Consider the following 19029-nt stretch of genomic DNA (forward strand, 5'->3'; position numbering starts at 1 on the left):
TTAAAAAAAAATGATCACTGTGAAATCATCAGCCTAAGGAATTCCTCGTTTTGCAGAAGTGACTGTGCAGATGCAGCTGCACGGGCAGGACTGCAAGACCTGAATGAACGTGCGGGATGGAGGGACAGACGCCCGGAACAGACGGGCCTGGAGCAGCCCATGCGGCCAGACCCAGGGGCGCCAGGCTCTCCCCAGTCAAGCGGCGGAGGAGGAGCGGGCCTTGGTAGAACCTCCTGATTTCCCTTTCTGTTTCTTGTCTATAAAAGTGTACAACATCATTACCTCACAATTTGTATTTAAAAATATGATTTGGAAATGTTTGCACTACTATGAACGGGAGAGGCACGGTAAGGTCTGACTCCCAGGAAGCTGGAACAAATGTGAGTTGCTGGGACAGCTCACGGTCAGCCTTGCTGCTGCTGCTGCTGCTGCTGCTAAGTCGCTTCAGTCGTGTCCGACTCTGTGCAACCCCATAGACAGCAGCCCACCAGGCTCCCCCATCCCCGAGATTCTCCAGGCAAGAACACTGGAGTGGGTTGCCATTTCCTTCTCCAATGCATGAAAGTGAAAAGTGAAAGGGAAGTCCCTCAGTCATGTCCGACTCTTAGCGATCCCATGGACTGCAGCCCACCAGGCTCCTCCGTCCATGGGATTTCCCAGGCAAGAGTACCGGAGTGGGGTGCCATTGCCTTCTCCTGGTCAGCCTTGGAGTCCCTTTTATTTCGTGGATAATGCCAATTTGACAGTTTGACCCAAACTTCTTTTTTTTCATTTTTGGTTTGCAGGATCTTAGTTCCCCAACCAGAGACTGAACCACCGGGCGTCTGCAGTGAAAGCACGGAGTCCTAACCACAAGGCAACTTCCATGACACCAACATTAAACCAAACGTTCAGTTTGAATTGCCAGTATCTATGCTTCCTTCTCCAGAGCCGAGACAGCTGGGTGGCTGGAGGTGTCTGGGTGCCCTGTCCTGTGACCCGGGGATTTGGGCAGGCCACACGTGCACCCCACCTCACTGTCATCATGCTGGGCTTCCAGCCTCTGAATTCTGTACGATTTGGTGAACACTCTTCCGTAAATACAATGCTGTGTCCACCTCTGAGACATCATCTGACCTGTGTCACTGCCTAAAGCACTCCCTGGCTCCCAGACCCTCCCTCCCATCCTCGCCTTCAGAATGTGGTTCACGGTCTCTTTCTGAATGCCTTCTTGGCCTTCTGGAAGGCTCTTTCCCAGCCCGTCCCCTCAAGGGTGTCTCCTCACTGCTCAGTGTCAAGCGTCTGTTGGCGAGCAGGCCTGGGTCCTCTTGGGGCTGGGCCCACCGCCTTAAATGCCCAGACCCTGCAGCATGTGGACCACTTCTCTCTTTCTCAGCATCTTTCTTGGTAAACAAGCTCTTCATAAACGACTTCAGAAACTCGAAAGGGTGGGAAGAGGAGCCACTCCCTCATCGTCAGGATTGGGGCGGTGCTGGCCATCCACTCACTGCATTTGTCCTCCGGGACTCTCAGCCGGGGGGACCGGGGCCGGAGCCTGCTCTGCTGCCCCCTGTACCCCATCCTGAGCCCCTCTCATGCACAGGCCTGGGACCCCCAGGACTGCTGTCCAGAGAGTCACCTCTGGTGGTCGTTCACAGCAGCAGCGGGAGTCACACACAGAGGGGGGCATCCCCAGCACCCAACTCCAGCAGCACCTGCCCCGGCATCTCAAAGGCATCATGCCCAGCATCTCTCAGCGATGGCACCTGCCCAGCATCCCAAAAGCATGATGCCCAGCACCTCTCAGTGATGGCACCTGCCCTGGCATCTCAAAGGCATCATGCCCAGCACCTCTCAGTGATGGCACCTGCCCTGGCATCTCAAAGGCATCATGCCCAGCACCTCTCAGTGATGGCACCTGCCCTGGCATCTCAAAGGCATCATGCCCAGCATCTCTCAGCGATGGCACCTGACCCAGCATCCCAACGTTACCATGCCCAGCACCTCTCAGTGATGGCACCTGCCTCAGCATCTTGAAGTTATCATGCCCAGCACCTTTCAGAGGATGGCACCTGCCCTGGCATCCCAAAGTTACCATGCCCAGCACCTCTCAGCAGAAGGCTCCCCTATCCCCGTGAGGGCTGACCCCCGGGACAGCCTCAGTAGCTTTCCTACCATCCCACGAGGGACGGCCACGAACTCGGCCATGAGAGCAAGGCTCAGCTTCAGGGCCTCTTCCCTGGACGCTGTCAGCCCCAGGACTGCCGGCTGTTCTGTCAGCCCTTCTACATTCTGGGGAGTCACTTTACTTCTTACTGTGCAACACCCACGGGGAATTTTGTCTTTACATCAAACTTGCCCTAAAGCGGGTGTGGTTTCTGCCTCCTCACTAGACCCTGGTGGATGCACCCAGACCCTGCGTGATTGTCAAGGCCCTCTCCTATTCTTCACCTAAGTTTTTCAAATAGCTCTAATTTAAGCTCCCCTAGGGGCCTCCACTTCTAACAGAGCTGTCATCAACCTGGGACAGTATTACTGTGTATTGGACAGGAATACGCTTTTCACCTGCCTGAGACGCCAGCTGACTCCATCTGTGAAAACTTCCCCTCAATATACGGGACTGAAATGTTCCTGACATTGTAGTGTTACAGCTGAACCTTGGTTTTCCAATTGTCAGGCTTCCATGGGGAAGTTCATATATTTCAGAATAATACTGTATAAAGACAAATTCAGGTACCAGAAAAATGCCTCTGGACGTTAGGGAAAGAAGGGGAGAAAAAACAGAAAGGGGAAAAAATATACTAATAACAGGGACTAGAGTGTGCATATTAAAGAATCTGGGTGCTAATAAGGAATTTTTTTTTTTTTAATAAATCAAAATGGTTTTGGTTCCTAATTTTGGCCATTTTGATCAGGTTATGGCTCAGGTCCACTGGCCTCCGCAGGCACACACAGGCCATACGCAGGCAGGTCAAGGATGCATCTGTCTGTGGCCATTATGGAATTTCAACATCCAATCCATCTTACAAATTACACATTTGTACAAAGCACCAGTGAGCAGTAAGGTGTTCCAGCTTTCATTTGGGAAAAAAGTGGGTTGAGGAGGCTTTTAGATATTACTGAGTTTAGCAGCTGAACAAACCAGATGATGGGAAACAAGAAAGTCACTCAGGAGAGCTGACCAAGGAGATGCACCTACCTGGCTCTGCCCCTCTCGCCATCCAAACAGATCCATTCTGCTCTCCAGTTCTGCAGTTTCACCAGATCATCCCAGTGTCTGAGCTTTCATCCTTTAGATGCTCAGGTGCATCTGTTTATGTTACACACACCTTCTGCACACGCTGGCCGCTTCTCCAGGATGGAGCTGGAGGCTGTGTAGTCACTGCCTCCCTCCAATCCAAGCCCATCCTTGCTGACCTCAGGGGTGGTTCCCACGCTGGGCTGGACCCTGGAGTGGGCTCAGGAACTGCGGGCTTTGGGGACCTGGGTTAGGCCCGGGAGTCAGGTGGCCTCAGAGCAGAGGCACACGGGTCCTGGGGGAATGTGGGGCAGGGGAAGGTCGGCCTGCGCACTTACTACCAAACCCTGGAGCACGATCAATGCGGAAGCTAAAGCACACTGGACAGGCCAGTGCTGGGCCCCGAGGGTCCCCAGCAAGCCCTGCCATCAACTCTTCTGATCTGGGAGGAGACAATCCTGTTCTTAAAAATACCATTTTTGATGTTTATGTACGCTTTGCCTCATTGCAAGAAAGATTTGAAGCCACTCACAAAACCATTCTTGGCACAAAAAGAACCTGAAACGAGGAAATCAGGGTGGCGGATGGAAGCAAGGGCACAACAGTCCGGACACGGTGAGAAAGTCAGGGTCCGCAGGAGGTGAGCAAGCGTCAGATTCAAAAAGTCCTGCCACCAGGGCTGGGGGGGGCCCCAGGGTGTGGGAGGCCATCTGGCCCTTTGCAAGTGTGTCAAGGTGGGCACAGCAACCAAGGGCAAACAGCACGGACACTCACAGAGGAAGCCAGGGATGCCCCCCAGCCACCCTGCATGATGAACACCGCACCGCAGATGCCAACACTGCCCCAGGGACACCCCAGGCTATAAGACAAGCCGACTGCTCCAGAACCCCTCGGTGCTGAGTCTAAGGCCTGGGTCCCCTGTAGGAGCTCACGAAGACAGAACAACAACAGAGGAAGAGACCCCCCACGCCCCACAGTGGCGCCCTTCCTGAAACGCAGGAGCACATCCTCTCAGGTGCTTCTTAAACTTTCCTTCCTTGATGGCAAGGCCACATGCAGAGACAGGCAGCACGGTGTCAGAACAAGGGCCGCCATGATCCTGATCATGCTCCCTGACGGCCCCTGGGGTCGGGCCCTGTCTCCTCTGCACAGGCCTGCGGGGTGACAGAGGAGGGAGCCTCCTGAGGGCTCTGAGCTTTCAGCCACGCGCTACGGCTGGGTACCGGGGCTGGGCCCGGCCCCCGGTTCCACCTCTCAGTCCTCACAGGCCTAGCATTTCTGAGCTGGACTGACGCTCCTCCCAGACAGGATCCAGTCAGAGACAGTGACGCAGATGGACCCGGGTGGATGCGGGTGACCTCAGACACAACCCTGAGGAGAGGAATCCTAAGCCACGTGCTGCGGCCAGGTCGCTACTTCTGCTGTGTCAGAACAAGAGCAACAGGCAGATAAGCGCCAACAGTGGGCCAGGCCCAAGTGTTCCCAGTGGTGACGGCCATTCCAAGTCTGAGACGTGGACAGTGGACCCAGAGTCACAGAGCCAGCCTGCTCCCCGACCCCCGGCAGTCGCGGCTCCGGCGGGCGGCGGGCCACCGACCCTCAGCCCCACCCCAGGCGCGGACCTGCCCTCACCGGAAGCAAACGCCCAGACCCTCGGCCCCCGCCCCAGGCGCGGACCTGCCCTCACCGGAAGCAAACGCCCAGACCCTCGGCCCCCGCCCCAGGCGCGGACCTGCCCTCACCGGAAGCAAACGCCCAGACCCTCGGCCCCCGCCCCAGGCGCGGACCCGCCCTCACCGGAAGCAAACGCCCAGACCCTCGGCCCCCGCCCCAGGCGCGGACCTGCTCTCACAGGAAACGAACGCGCCCGGAGGCATGGAGGCCCACGCGGGAGACACGGCGGCATGCGGTTCCCGGGAGGCGCCAGGTCACTTACGAGCTCAGAGAAGCCTCGGACCACCTGGCGCCGCTTCAGGTTGGTCTCCCCATCCAGGTTGGCTGTCTCGATGTGGCACAGCCCGTCGGGGTCGCTGGAGGACAGCAGCAAGATGTCCGCGGGGATGGTCTCATTGCAGCGGAGGCGCACGAAGTCTCCCACGCGGATCTCCTTCCAGAACCGGTTCACGTACTGCTCCTCCTCCCTGGCAAAGACACGGCTGTTAACATGGTTGGCGGCAGCTGACTGAGACCACATCTGGGTGGCGGGTCGGTGAACGCTCTGTGCCACCGTCTGGCATGTGGAAAATTTCCATAATAAGAAGAGCTGAGGAGCCCCCTGCTGGCACAGCAGGTAAGAATCCGCCGGCTAGTGCAGGGGACACGGGTTCAATCCCTGGTCCAAGAAGATTCCACATGCCACAGAGCAACCTAGGCCAGTGCGCCATGATGAGTTTTCTGTGCTCTATAACAAGAAGCTCATGTACCGCAATGAAGAACATCTTCCTCTCCCGCAGACGCAACTACAGAAAGTCTGCACACAGCAACAAAGACCCAGGGCGACCAAAAATTAATTAATTATTTTGAAAAGGGAAGCACTTGAAGATTCCTGAAGGCCACAACCAGCGCTAACTCCAATTACGAAATATCTAGAACAGGCATCCATGGCAATAGAATATGGGTTCGTGGTTGCCACCGTCTAGGGGTTATGGAGATGAGGAGAAGTTATTTACTAGGTACAGGTTTCCATTTGGGGTGATTAAAACATTCTAGAACTAGGTAGTGGTCATGGCTGCCCAGCTCTAAACATACAAAATGCCACTGAATTATTCACTTTAAAATGGTTAAACTGGGGACTTCCCTGGTGGTCCAATGGTTAGGACTCAGCACTTCCCCTGCAGAGGTTGCATGTTCAGTCCATGGTCAAGGAACTTGGATCCCACTGCCATTACCTGGTCAAAACTAATTACTTAATTAAAAAAATTAAATGATTAAAATTTCCACTCCTAGGTATGTACCTCTAAAGAACTTAAATCAGGGACTTGTATAGGTATTTGCCTACCCATGTTCATAGCAGCATTACTCCCTGTAGCGTAAAGGTAGAAACAACCCAAATGCCCAACAATAGATGAAGAGATGACCAAAATGTCATAAACCCACATGAAGTGAAGTGAAAGTCACTCAGTCCTATCTGACTCTTTGTAACCCCATAGACTATACAGCCCATGGAATTCTCCAGGCCAGAATACTGGAGTGAGTAGCCTTTCCTTCTCCGGGAATCTTCCCAACCCAGAGATTGAACCCAGGTCTCCCACATTGCAGGCAGACTTACCAGCTGAGCCACAAGGGAATATAGTGGAATATTATTCAGCCATGAAAAAGAATGAAATTCTGACTCATTACAAAATGGATGAACTCGGAGGTCATTATGCCAAGTGAAATAAGTCAGTCACAAAAGGACAACTATTACACGATCTCACTTTTATGAGGGCCCAGCACAAGACAAAGTCATAGAGACAGATAGTAGAATCTCTGCACCATCTGCAGGATGGAGCCCACACAAACAGATCCTCCCCATGTCACTCAAGATGAAGTGGATAATCACTCAGAACACTGCCGCTACAGTCAGCTTTCAGCATCTGTCAGTTACCATGGTTAATAGATAGCAGGATAAAAACATTATGTGTATATTTCTGCTTAGATTTTTTATTCTGGAAAATTGAGCTCATTAATCCTACAAAGGACATTTTCAGAGTTCGTTGGAGGCAGTCTTGTCCACATTTATAAAAAAGCAGAGAACCAAGACTCTATCTCAAGATGTCATTCTACATGAGGAAACTGCATCAAAAAATCCTCTGGGCTATATTGTCAGGAAAATAAAGAGCCCTAAAACACATTCCACTTGCACACTCACCCTCTCACTGGCCCCTCTCATAAAGTGACCTTCCTCAGCTGAGCTCCCAGAGACCAATTCAGCAGTGAGTCTGGGTCTCACCCGACTCCTGAGCTCTGGCGACCAGTCCTGAGTGTCAGACTTCTATTTTATTCTGAGGGCACCCATGGCAAATGTCCAGGGGCTCCTAGCATCAGCTGCCCCAGGTGCTGAAAACTGAAGAAGCTATTGTAAAGCCTCTGTTTTCTTGCATTCCTCTAATTCAGGAGCACAGTAGTTTGGTTGCTACAGAGCCAACAAAGACAAATTAGATACAACTTTGTCCTCAGAACTAAATGCAAGGTGTACATTCAAATATTAAAAGAGGAAGAGATGTAATACAATTTTATCAAACATGCTGCTGCTGCTGCTAAGTCACTTCAGTCGTGTCCGACTCTGTGTGACCCCATAGACGGCAGCCCACCAGGTTCCTCCGTCCATGGATTTTCCAGGCAAGAGTACTGCAGTGGGGTGCCATTGCCTTCTCCTATCAAACATGGTGTGTATTCAAATAATACTTGACCAGCTTATCTAAATTGTAAGATATTATTTTGCAACTTATGAAACTCATTTCTTGTAATTTCTTGTACGTGTTTATTACTTAATGGCTTTTACTTTTGGAAACATGACTTTGTTGAAAAAAAAAGTAAACGCCAAATGCAAGACCAAAGCACTAGACAGCGCCCCCTGGGGGTTGTGGCCTGCAGCCCCCAATGGGGCTCTGGGCCCAGCACCCCCTCCAAGGCCAGGACACTGTTCAGATGAGCATCCCCCAGCTGGACAGTCCCCCAGCCCACCCGAGGGCACTGCTCGCTAGCTGTCACAGTCTGACCGCCTTCCAGTGAACCGAGAGATGAAACATCATCTGTGTTCCTATTTTCTCTTCTGAAGGTCAGACTTTGACTTTCTACCATTAGAAACATTCTAACATTAGCTCCTTAGTTTTCCTTCCACCTCAGGACCCTTTGTCGGTTTCCCACAGAGGGCACAGAGGCATCTGAAGGGCCTGTGTCCTTTCCTGGAGAAGGTATCCAGAAACTACGTCCCTGTGCGGTTCCTGAGGCAACAGTACACTCCAAGCAAGCTGGGCGGCCCAGAGTGACAGCAGCTGCCGGGAGACCAGGTCCCTGTCCTGGGGACGGGCGGCCAGGGGAGGCGGGGGGCAGGGGGGCCCGTCCGGCTCAGTTTATCTTCACCACGCTCCATTTACAGAACTCATCAAACGCGAAGTCACTGTCCATCTGCCTTGAAATCTTAGAACTTTAGCTTTCCCACTCCAGGAGAGCAAGTCTTTAAAACAGCAACTTCTCAAAGTTACTGTGGAGGCTCTGAGTCTGGAGGAGCCCTCACCACCCCCGTCCTGGAAACAGCAACGTCGAGACCTCAATGCCCGTCCTGGCAGGAGTGGCCCCCACGCCTACAGGCACGAGAGCAAAGTGAGCAGGAGCAGGCCGCTCTGGGCCTGAAGGAGAGAGGCCCTGCAGCTCACAGGGACCCGGGAAACCCAGACTCAGAAGGCACCTGGGGCCGAATATGGCACAGAGCCTGTTCTCCTGGGCAGACCAAGACTCCTCACGCAAGCCCCACGACCCCGCCGACTGCTCCAGTGGGAGCTCCAGCACCAAGCCTGCACCCCATGCTGACCCGGTAACATCCCTGCCTATGTCACTCTTACTCATTTCCATTATAGGTATACCATACACATCATATAGTAACGTACACGGTATAACGTATATACTATGTTACATATTACATGTGTATGTCTACACATATATAACAGATACCACACATATAACATACATATTATATGTAAGCAGCCCCAGCAACTGTATTTGGACATACGGTCGTTAAAAGAGGTGACTGAGTCTAAATGAGGTCACAGGGCGGGGCCCCAGTCCAACATGAACGGAGCACTTCTAAGAGGGGGAGACACTAGGCATGCGTGTGCGGGGGACGACATGAGCACACAGAGAGGCCGCCGTGGACGAGCCAGGGAGAGGTCCTGTCAGCGCCTCATCTGGGATGCCCAGCTCCAGATGGGACGAGAATAAACTGGTGTGTGAGCCACCCCGTCTGTGCATTGTCACCGTAGCGTGAGCGGACCAGCACCTGACAACGTCCATCCCCTGACTCCTGCTGGAGGGGCGCCCTGAGCTGGGAGAGCAGGAAGGGGGGCAGCAGGGGCCAGGGGACTCAGGGCGTCGCCCCGGGAGCCTCCTGCACAGGCCCCCGCCCCCACAGGCCCCCTGTGCACAGCAGAAGCACCGCAGGGAAGACAGAAACGAACCCCAGTGATACAGCAACATGGCCTCCTAAAAGCACTGACACCGGAAGCAGCAGCCAAATGCTTTAGGACCAGCCTCTGTCTCCTCAGGTCTCAGTGGATGCTGTCGGGTGGACAGGACACGCAACCACCCTTCTGTACAGGAAAAGTCTCAGGCGGGTACACCACCCATGGGAGCCCTGCGGACTCCTGAATTCTAACCTCCACCAGGCAGGCACCTGCACACTGCCAGGGGCCAGGGCATCCACCCGAGACACAAGGTTTAGACACTATGCATCTGCTTACAGCACCTTACTGCACAAGTGGCCCCGTGCAGCATGCCCTGTGATACTCCTGCGCGGAGCGCAGGGGCTGCCTCATCGGCTGGCAGGATTCTGAGATGGCCCCCAGACCCCCAGCCCTGGTGGGCGTGCCCTGCCGGTCCCCCCGAGTCAGCTGGGGTGCAGCAGGAGTCACTCCTACACGTGCAGTGAAGGTGTCCCATCAGTGGGCTACGAGCTCATTAGCAGGGAGGCCAGCGAGTGGGCCTGACGGAACAATAGGACCCCTGTACCCTGGACCTCAAGCAGAGACGGCGAGTCAGACACAAAACTGCAGCAAGCAACGGAGGGGCCACGAGGCCAGAGCCAGGGGGGCGCTGGCGTTCAGCCAGCAAGAGCAGGGGCCAGGCCTACCAGCACCTGAGCAAAACTCCACCAAGGATCTAGTGAGCCTGGAAGAGGACCAGGCCTCAGACGAGACGTGTCAGGCCAACACCTGGACTGCAGCCGGGCCAGGCCCAGGGCAGAGTACCTGGCCAGCACGTGCCTGCATCCTGCTCCCGGAAACTCTAACAGCACACAGCGGAGTTGTCTCCAGTTGCTGGGTTTATAGTAACTCGTCACACAGCAGAAGAAAGCTAATGCAGACAATCCCCATCTTCTGCACAGAGGCAGGAGCTAGAGACGGCTCCCTGCCCGGAGGTGCGGTCCTTGCAGGGTGCAGCCAACCAGAAAACCACACTCAGCTTCAGAATACCTGAGAAAAAGACGGAGATACCAGGGGGCACCCAACTGAGAAAAAGACTATCTATCTCACAGGAAAATAATGCAGAGCAAGACTGCTTAAAATCCAACCACAGTGGAAGGAGCCCAACAGAGGGTATGCATAACACATCAAAACAGGAAACCTGAAAACATGTAGTACACATCATCCCATATCAAACACAGAGTGGGACCCTCCACAGGAATGACAACCGCCTTTCCGATCAGCTGAGTGCCTTGCTCAGGTGTCCTGAGGGGTCTGCCCCCAAGGGTTCAAGAGTTAAGGGTCACTGGTGGGAAACTGTAATTCTTCTGAGATGGGGTGGGGAGTGGGGGGAGGGGACCGAGCTGAAACGGGGCCTGAGTCTTTTCAAGGGACACACTGCCGCTGGTTTTTCTGCACCAAAGCCCTCACCTCTTGGCCTCTTGTTTGCTCAGCTGTAAAGTGAAGTGTTAAATAATTTCCAAGATCTGTTCTATGATTAGCTTTCCTCTTCTGGGAAAATCAGTTAACCCTGTTTATTATCAGTCCTGCTGAGCTTTGCAGTTCTTATCTGAGCCTTTTTTGTGCAAAACAGTACAATGCAGGGGTGAAGAAATAAGGAAATATTAAAGTCACTAGTGACAAATTTTATTTAAAGACAAGCAGTAAACAAAATTCTAAGCTCACTTCATCTTTTTTGATCTGTTGTTTAGGCTGATAATCTATTTATCTGTACTAGTTGTGTTTTTAAGATTACTAAGAAAATAATTCCAATAAGAGGAGATAACTGAGTTACAGGATTTACAGGAATTATTTTAAGCAGTTGAAAAGCATGTTTTTGCCTGAAGATGCTTTGTTACTTTCATGTAGCTCGTTGGATTCAAGGACTCCTGCTCAGAAACCTACTGTTAATAATTTATGCTTTGAAATGTATCAAAACTCCCACCAGTTCAGCCTCACTCATGGCCCCTCTCCAGTTGTGGTCCTGTCTCTGCAATGGCTAAGGTTTTTCAACAGTGTATTTATAAATCTCTTCAACTGTAATGTGCAAAACAAATCTGACTCCATAGTGATCTGTTGCTTTAACTTTTGTATTCTGTTGCTTTTGCTTCAAGTTAACCACTAAACAGATGTTGCCTGTAAGCTTAAATGATAATGGTCCACCTCTGGAAACCCTGCTTCCCAGATAGTGAGCATTAAGCTAAAATACCTTTGTTTAGCTCCTGACTAGGCCCACCTGTGAATGACTACAGGGAGAAAGAAACAAACACCTCCCCTCGAGAGGTTGACCAGGACCAGGAAATGTTTGACTTTACTTCCTTGTGTAGTATGAAAGAAGCCTCAAATCTAACTCAGGCAGAATGGTTCTTTGGAGCAGGAGTCTGCCACCTCCTTGGTCTGCCTGCTTTGCAAGCAACAGCAATTCATTCCTCAGTTTGATGGCCCGGCCCGTGGCAAGCAGTATGAGCTTGGACTTGGTAACAATGTAGAGAAGGAATAAAACCAAACTGATAAAGTTTTTTTTAAAGCCACTTGTAGGAATTGAGGGAACTTTACTTTGATCTTTACTGTGTTGTTTTCAAATGAATTTGCATTTAGGTTATTAGAGTACTGTTTTCCCTAACAGCAAAAGAATATCTTTTGTTTTTTTTTTAAGGTGACAATAGATTCCAAATTTGAGAAACCAGTTAACATCCCTGGTGACCCACTGCCCCTCCGCTACAAGGACAGTCCTGACAATAACTGGGCTGCCATTGTCCTGCTCTCCAACCCAGCCTATGGATTATGAACATACGCATCCTCCTGGCTGGAAGGAGGAGCGAGGGAAGATGATTTCTGATTCTGCCCATAGCAGGTGACTCCTCCCTTGTAACATGACATGACCATTCCAGTTGGAGCCAGGAGGCAGGCTGCCCACTGTTCTAAACGTCTCCATGAAATACCCATGCCGCATACATGGAGCCCACTTCCCAGGACATCTTACTGTTGGAGATGCCTGCTTCTTCCACTTCTCAGTAATTTAGGAAATGAATGAGAAGTCTGTAATGCTTATAACTTGGATACGTATTTGACTTTCTGACACACTGTCAGACTTTATGTGGCCATAGCCTTTCTCATTTTCAAGAAATACTGGCTTTAATTCAATTGCATATACTTTTCACAACCACACATGGGAACTCCCCACCTCCTTTCCACCTCACCATGCCCACATGCTGCTCAGGGGCTGGCGATGGGGGTACAGGGGTAGTAAAGCACATCTCACTCACCTCCCTTGATGTCTCCCTCCCCTAAACTTGTCTCTCCCTGAACAAGACCAACCAGTGAAGAAGTGTGTCTTGGGTTTGGATGGGCAGGAAAGAATGAGGAAGAAAAAGAAGAGATGGGAGGGTTTTTAAGATTTGAGCAGATCCTCTTGAAAACAAGGGATTAAAGAGGAAAGTACAATTCTTGTATTTTTAAGTACAATTCAAGGCTGAGAGGAAGAACACTTGTTTTGATTAGGCAATCTGGGAGCGCCTACTGGAAGAGGGAAAATCTGAATTTATCTCCTGAAGGATGAAAAAAATCTTAGGGTAACCCATACCCCACCCCAAGAGGACTACTTATACTAAAGAGTGGAATTTAGGGAGAGGCTAGAAGGGCAGTGACCAAACCAAAGCTAAGGCAAGGGATAGCAAAAGAGATCACGAGACATGGGACACAGAAACAGGAAAGAGAGATCTGGCGAGGGAGTCTGACTATACAAGCAATGACTGGACACCACAGATGATTAGAGGAGTCAGTCACGGGGTGTCCAGGTCTCCAGCCTTGGTGTGACCAGTGACCTCACCTTGGCATGGGCGTGCTACGGGATGGAACACAGTGCAGCTGGGAGCAATTCTGAGTCTAAGTGCTGGCGGGTGTGGCGGTGTGCTGGTGGGAGATGCTCTGAAGACCAAGGGAGATAGAGACAGGCCCTCGGGGTTCTCGCATGAAGGTGACAGGACCCCCACCCATGGGCGCCGTGAGGGTGTTTACAGAGGAGAGAGCTGGCTAGAAAGAACAGTTGTAAGTATCAGCTCAGACAGGAGTGAGGAGGGAGGGACTGTCCATCAGGGGAAGCCAGCGGGGGGCTGGGCAGGCAGGCAGGGTGGGCAGAGGGAGGGGGCTGGAAGCCCAGGGATGAACACGCACCCAAGACCCCGGAGCCCACCCACTGCCACAGGCAGGGGTTCTGAGGCTGTGATCGTACCTGGACAAACAGTCACCAAATGTGTGCTCATGGTCACTGTATTTTTCTTCCCTTTCTCGTGCCTCAACCTCCAGTGGCACACACTTGAGTATGGCATAGCCCCTAAGATCAAAGGCCACCGTTCCAAAAACCCCTGGTCCTTCTTGTTCCCTGTCCAAACCTGTTTACCACTCAAGCATGTTTCCTGCCTGGCTACGTGAAAGTTCAGTCTCTTGCAAGATGGGGAAATGTTTTCCAGAAGTGGGCCACCTCTACAAGGTTCACAAATGCTTAATGGCTTGGGACAAGACTTTCAGCCAACGCCAGCTAGAGGCCAAGACCAGGTTTCCGTCAGCACCAACATATGATGTTAACATCATGTTAACAATAGAACAGTGGGAGGGGAGGGGAGCCCCCACCAAGTGCAGCCCCACCAGGAGCAAGCAGCGTGCAGGGCACTTATTAACACACACAGTCCTCATTCAGAAGGTAGTGAGCCCTAATATTCACTCATGGATGGAGAGACCGGTCTGTCTAAAGTCACACCCAGAAAGAGGCACAGTGAGGACCACATCTGCCCAACTCCAGGGCCCCAGAGGCCTTTTGAAAATACACCCAATTGTGTGGCCTGCTTGCGTGTGTGCTAAGTTGCTTAAGTCGTATCCAACTTTTTGAGACCCTATGAACCACAGCCCACTAGGGATTTTCCAGGCAAGAATACTGGAGTGGGTTGCCATGCCCTCTTAGAGGCAATCTTCCCAATCCTGGGATCAAACCCGTGTCTTCTGCATCTCCTGCATTGCAGATGGATTCTTTACCCACTGAGCCACCTGAGAAGCCCAATAGGGTGGCTTAAGGAAGACAATTTGGCCAAATTCTATGCCAAAAGCTCATTTTTTTCTTCTCTTTTAAATTATACAGCACAGAAACCAATATGATCTGAAAATACTGGGTTGTCCAAAAGGTTAAGATTGAATTATGACAGCTGTCATATTAGCATGCAATTAAAAAAAACTTATCAAAACTGATTTTTCATGTAGCCATTTTAATAATGAAGATGGAAGAACAAAGCAACTTTTCTGGCATATTACGCCTATTATTTCAAGAAAGGTAGAAACGCAACTGAAATGCTAAAAGAAGAAAGATTCGTGCAGTGTATGGAGAAGGTGCTGTGACTGATCGAACACGTCAGAAGTGGCTGGTGAAGTTTTGTGCTGGAGCTTTCTCGCTGGATGATGCTCCACGGTCAGGTAGACCAGTTGAAGCTGACAAGAGGTCAAATCAATGAGAACCCTGAGAACAATAAATGTTATACCATGTGTGAGAGAAGCTGACATACTCAAAATATCCAAATCAAGTGTTGAAAATCATTTACAACAGCATGGTTATGTTCATCTCTTTGATGTCTGAGTTCCGCACAAGTTAATCAAAAAAATCTTGACCATATTTCCGCATGCGATTCTCCATTTAATGGTCCCAAAATGTTCGTTTTTAAAACAAATTATGACAGGCAATGCAAACTGGATACTTCACAGTAATGTGAAATGGAAGAGACCATGGGGCTAGCGAAATGAACCACCACCAACCACATCGAAAGCCGATTTTCATCCAAAGAAAGTGATGTTGTGCATATGGAGGGATTAGAAGGCAAGTCCTCTATTACAAACTCCTTCCGGAAAACCAAATGATTAATCCCAAGAAATACTGTTCCCAATCAGACCAACTGAAGGCAGCACTCAAATAAAAGTGTCCAGAAACAGTTAACAGAAAACACATAATCTTCCATCAGGATAACACAAGACTGCATGTTTCTCTGATGACCAGGCAAAAATTATTACAGCTTGGCTGGGAAGTTCTGATTCATCTGCAGTATTCACCAGACGTTGCACTTTCTGATGTTCATTTATTTTGGTCTTTATAAAATTCTCTTTAATGGAAACAATTTCAATTCCCTGGAAGACTGTAAAAGGCACTTGGAACAGTTCTTTGCTTAGAAAGATAAAAAGTTTTGGGAAGATGGAATTATGATGTTGTCTGAAAAACAGCAGAAAAAGTAGTGGAGCAAAATGGTGAAGACTTTCAATAAAGGTCTTGCTGAAAATGAAAAATGTGTCTTTTATTTGTAGTTGAAATATCAAAGGAACTTTTTGGCCAACACAATAAAATATTGTTATGCTTGAAAGGGGGTGGACAGGCAGACGGTTTCAGATGCATGTGGTGTCTGACCACCCCACCCAGTAACATTTCAGTCTATCTGCCAAAGCACCTGCCTATTTGCAAACAACCAGCGGGGCCGTGTCCAAAGTCAAAAGTCACAATGTTGTCGTCTTGGCTAAAACTGGGCAGTGTGCCTCAGTGAGCCTGGGCAAACAGAGGGATGGCTCGGTGCTCAACGCAGCTGGTGGGCAGGACCCCCTGTGCCTCCCCCTGGGGCTGAGGGCGGTGGGCAGGCTGTGAGCAGAGCTGGGTAGAGAGTCACTCTCACGGCTCCAGATGATGTGGCGGCTCTGACAGGCACTCCTGCCCTGGGCAGGGCACACTTTCACACTGCTGGCAGCGAGGCTATGGGCTGTGGACCAACAGACCTCTTTCAAATAGAGCAGCTCCCCAGTGTGCGTCTCTTCTGCACAAAGGCGCCCACCCTTTTTTTTGCAAAATCCCTCCCTCAAAAATACTCGCACATGGTACTCAGCAGCTGGTTCTGGAAGGATCTAGCTAATTGTGACACCTGGCACTGGGCCAGGGTCTCCATAGAGGGTGCCCAGGCACACGTCCTTCGTCACGGAAGAAAGCACCCCCCCACCCAGTAAGAAGCACAGCAGAAAGCAAGGCCAGCCTCAGGCCTCGGGTCAGGCCCACGGCTGGAGTTTTGTGTGATTTTGGTGTGATTTTCTCCCTATTGTTACTTTTGAAGGGATTTTTTTTTTTAACTAATAAAATCAGATACACTACAAATGAACAGAAAAGTTACATTTAACATTTAATTTGTTGTTTGTAACTAAAGCAAGAGCTTGGATTTTGTTTCTTAACTTAGAAAGATGCAACTTCTCAGACCAGTTAAGGAATGGCGCATGGGGCGCCGTATGGGCAGTGCTCACTGCAGAGTCAAGAGAAAGTACGGCGGGTGGCTCGCAGCATCCTGAATGAGGCACTGACACGGAACAGCCTTTGTAAAGAGAACGCTTTTTCCAAACGTCAGAGTGCCTCAGGTCTCTCAACTGACCACATCTCCTACTGCTGAAACATCCCCTGTGTGAGAAAGGCAAGTTCCAATTAAGGTTGTGCTTTATTGATTAAGCCAACAGAAATAGAGTTGGCCAGAAATGTCATCATGCATGCATGCAGTTGAATGCATGTTCTTTTCCTCCAAATGGTTCAAGGTAGAGGTAGAATCAAATGTAAAGTATCTAGAAAGTTCCACAGAACACATTTTCAAGAAAAAGAGAAAACCAGAGAACTAACCAAACACTCAATCCAACTAGGCCGACGTCTCCCAACCATGGCCCTCGGAAAGAACTACTTTGGCTCTCAAAGGAGAGAGCTACTCAACACTTTTTAACGCTTTTTTAAGCAACAGAATGAATGAGAAAACAGCATGAAGCAGGCCCTCAATGGGAGGTTCACAGCAAGAGATCCAAGAATCTCATGGAATAATTGTGCCAAGGCCTGGTGCCTTGAGGATAAGAAAACCTTCCCTGGATTCATTATTCAGATTGTGGACAAATAAGGCGGTGTGGGAGAGTGGGCACTGGGGCGTGGAGAAAGAGAGACAGAGACAATCTTCACAGCACTTTAAAAAGACCCCTCAATATTCTGAAATTACCCCAAATTTATTATAGACTCTTTATGAGACAGGCCTGGAGCCTGGGACCCTCTGCTGCAGTACCTGAACCTGGACAAATGTCTCCTTGAGCTACAAAATAAAAGAAACTATAAGGGACTAAAAATAACCACATACATGCAGTTGGGGCAAATTATGGACAAGATATAAAAAGACAAAAAAAAACAAACAAACTCACAACTGCCACTTTCAAAGAGCCAGGAGCAAAAGCAGGGGGTGGGAGCAAAGGTGGGCAAACCACCTAAGCCACCCCTTTAGCCATACCCCTGAACACACCACATAAAGAGCCAGCTTGCCGTTCCCCTAGTGGGGCCCAATAAAGTCTTTGCTGAATTTCCTGTCTGGCCTCGGATCAATTTCTATTGATCAAGGAGGCCAAGAACCCTGGTGCGTAACAATTACACAACAGGCAGAGAAGGGAAGAGCCCAGAATGAGAGAGACAATGGCTTCAAAGCTTCAGTTCCCCTGGCGTCTGGGGCCAGACTGTTCCTTCCACAGAGGGCCATCTGCACGGAGGCTCTCACCACAGATCCCATCAGCCTAGCTCTTCCAGGAGGACACCACCCAGGTGGAGGACCACTGCTTTTGGGCACCCGGATGGGCATGCAGGAAAGTGGGTTATTAAGTAAACCCTTACAGAACCAACATATTTTGAAAACCATATGGGTGAGGACTCCGCACTGAAGCAAAAGTGGCAAACTCTGCAGCAGGAACTCGACCCAAATCTGTTGCGTAACGTCCAGAATGTGTCCTTTCCACCCTAAACCGAAACAGCTGCTCCTTCGGTGAGACATGCTAATGGATTTAGAATTTCGTACTAAACGTCAGAGGATGCTGGCTGTTCTTGCCCTGGATTACAGGGCCTCTGGCTTCTTTAGAATGAAGATTGCTGACTTTCCCAGTCCACACTGGACTATGCTGGGACCATGCGATCATTCACTGCAATGTCACACAGCATACCCAGAAGGAAGGAATTTTCCCAGGGGATGTGCCAGCTTGTGACAGCAAAATGATGCCTAAAAAAACAAGACCACTTAGGAACCTCTTAACTCAACCTCTTGAGTTACAAAACTTTTTTTGGACAAATCATTTCTATTGCAATCTTTTCTGAGTTTCATGAGACAGTCTCAGAATAGCTCAGGAGACATCAGGACCGTGGGGAGCAAGACTCTTCATCTCAATAATAATACTGCCCATTTGTAAAGCATGTAAAATACTTTGGGGGAACCTGTAGAGTTTCCAAGGTCATTTCTTCTACATTAATTCACTGGTTGGTATGACATTCTCACAAAATGGGCAAACTGTCCACATTCTTTCAGCTGATGCCTTAAAGCTGGGAGAGATTTGGTGTTTTTTAACAATTTTCATAAGAGGCTGAAACAATCCATATTTCCCCACTGGTAGCCAAAAGTACGCGCTCCCTCATTTCTGCAAAGAGTAGCTGCTACGTTCTCTTCCTTTGCAGCCTCCTTGCCAGTCTAATAGGCAGACAGGACACATTACCTTTTTATAGCTCCCGCCTGCCTCCCATAACCTGCTCTTCTGGCGATTAACTGCCTATTTTCCAGCTGTTTTTCCTATTGTATTCTATTCTTGACAACT

General features: G+C 50.1%; 1 protein-coding gene across 1 annotated transcript in view; it reads right to left on the bottom strand.

Moving 5' to 3' along the window:
* ATP10A (ATPase phospholipid transporting 10A (putative)) overlaps positions 1-19029 on the bottom strand; it is a 180544-nt gene that overhangs the window by 99199 nt on the left and 62316 nt on the right. Inside the window, exon 2 of the mRNA XM_052659931.1 lies at positions 5154-5358. Within this exon, the coding sequence (XP_052515891.1) occupies positions 5154-5358 (205 nt within the window). The remainder of the gene's footprint in view (positions 1-5153; positions 5359-19029) is intronic.

The sequence above is a fragment of the Budorcas taxicolor genome, chromosome 21, assembly GCF_023091745.1.
Source record: "Budorcas taxicolor isolate Tak-1 chromosome 21, Takin1.1, whole genome shotgun sequence".
In the NCBI taxonomy this organism is placed as follows: Eukaryota; Metazoa; Chordata; class Mammalia; order Artiodactyla; family Bovidae; genus Budorcas; species Budorcas taxicolor.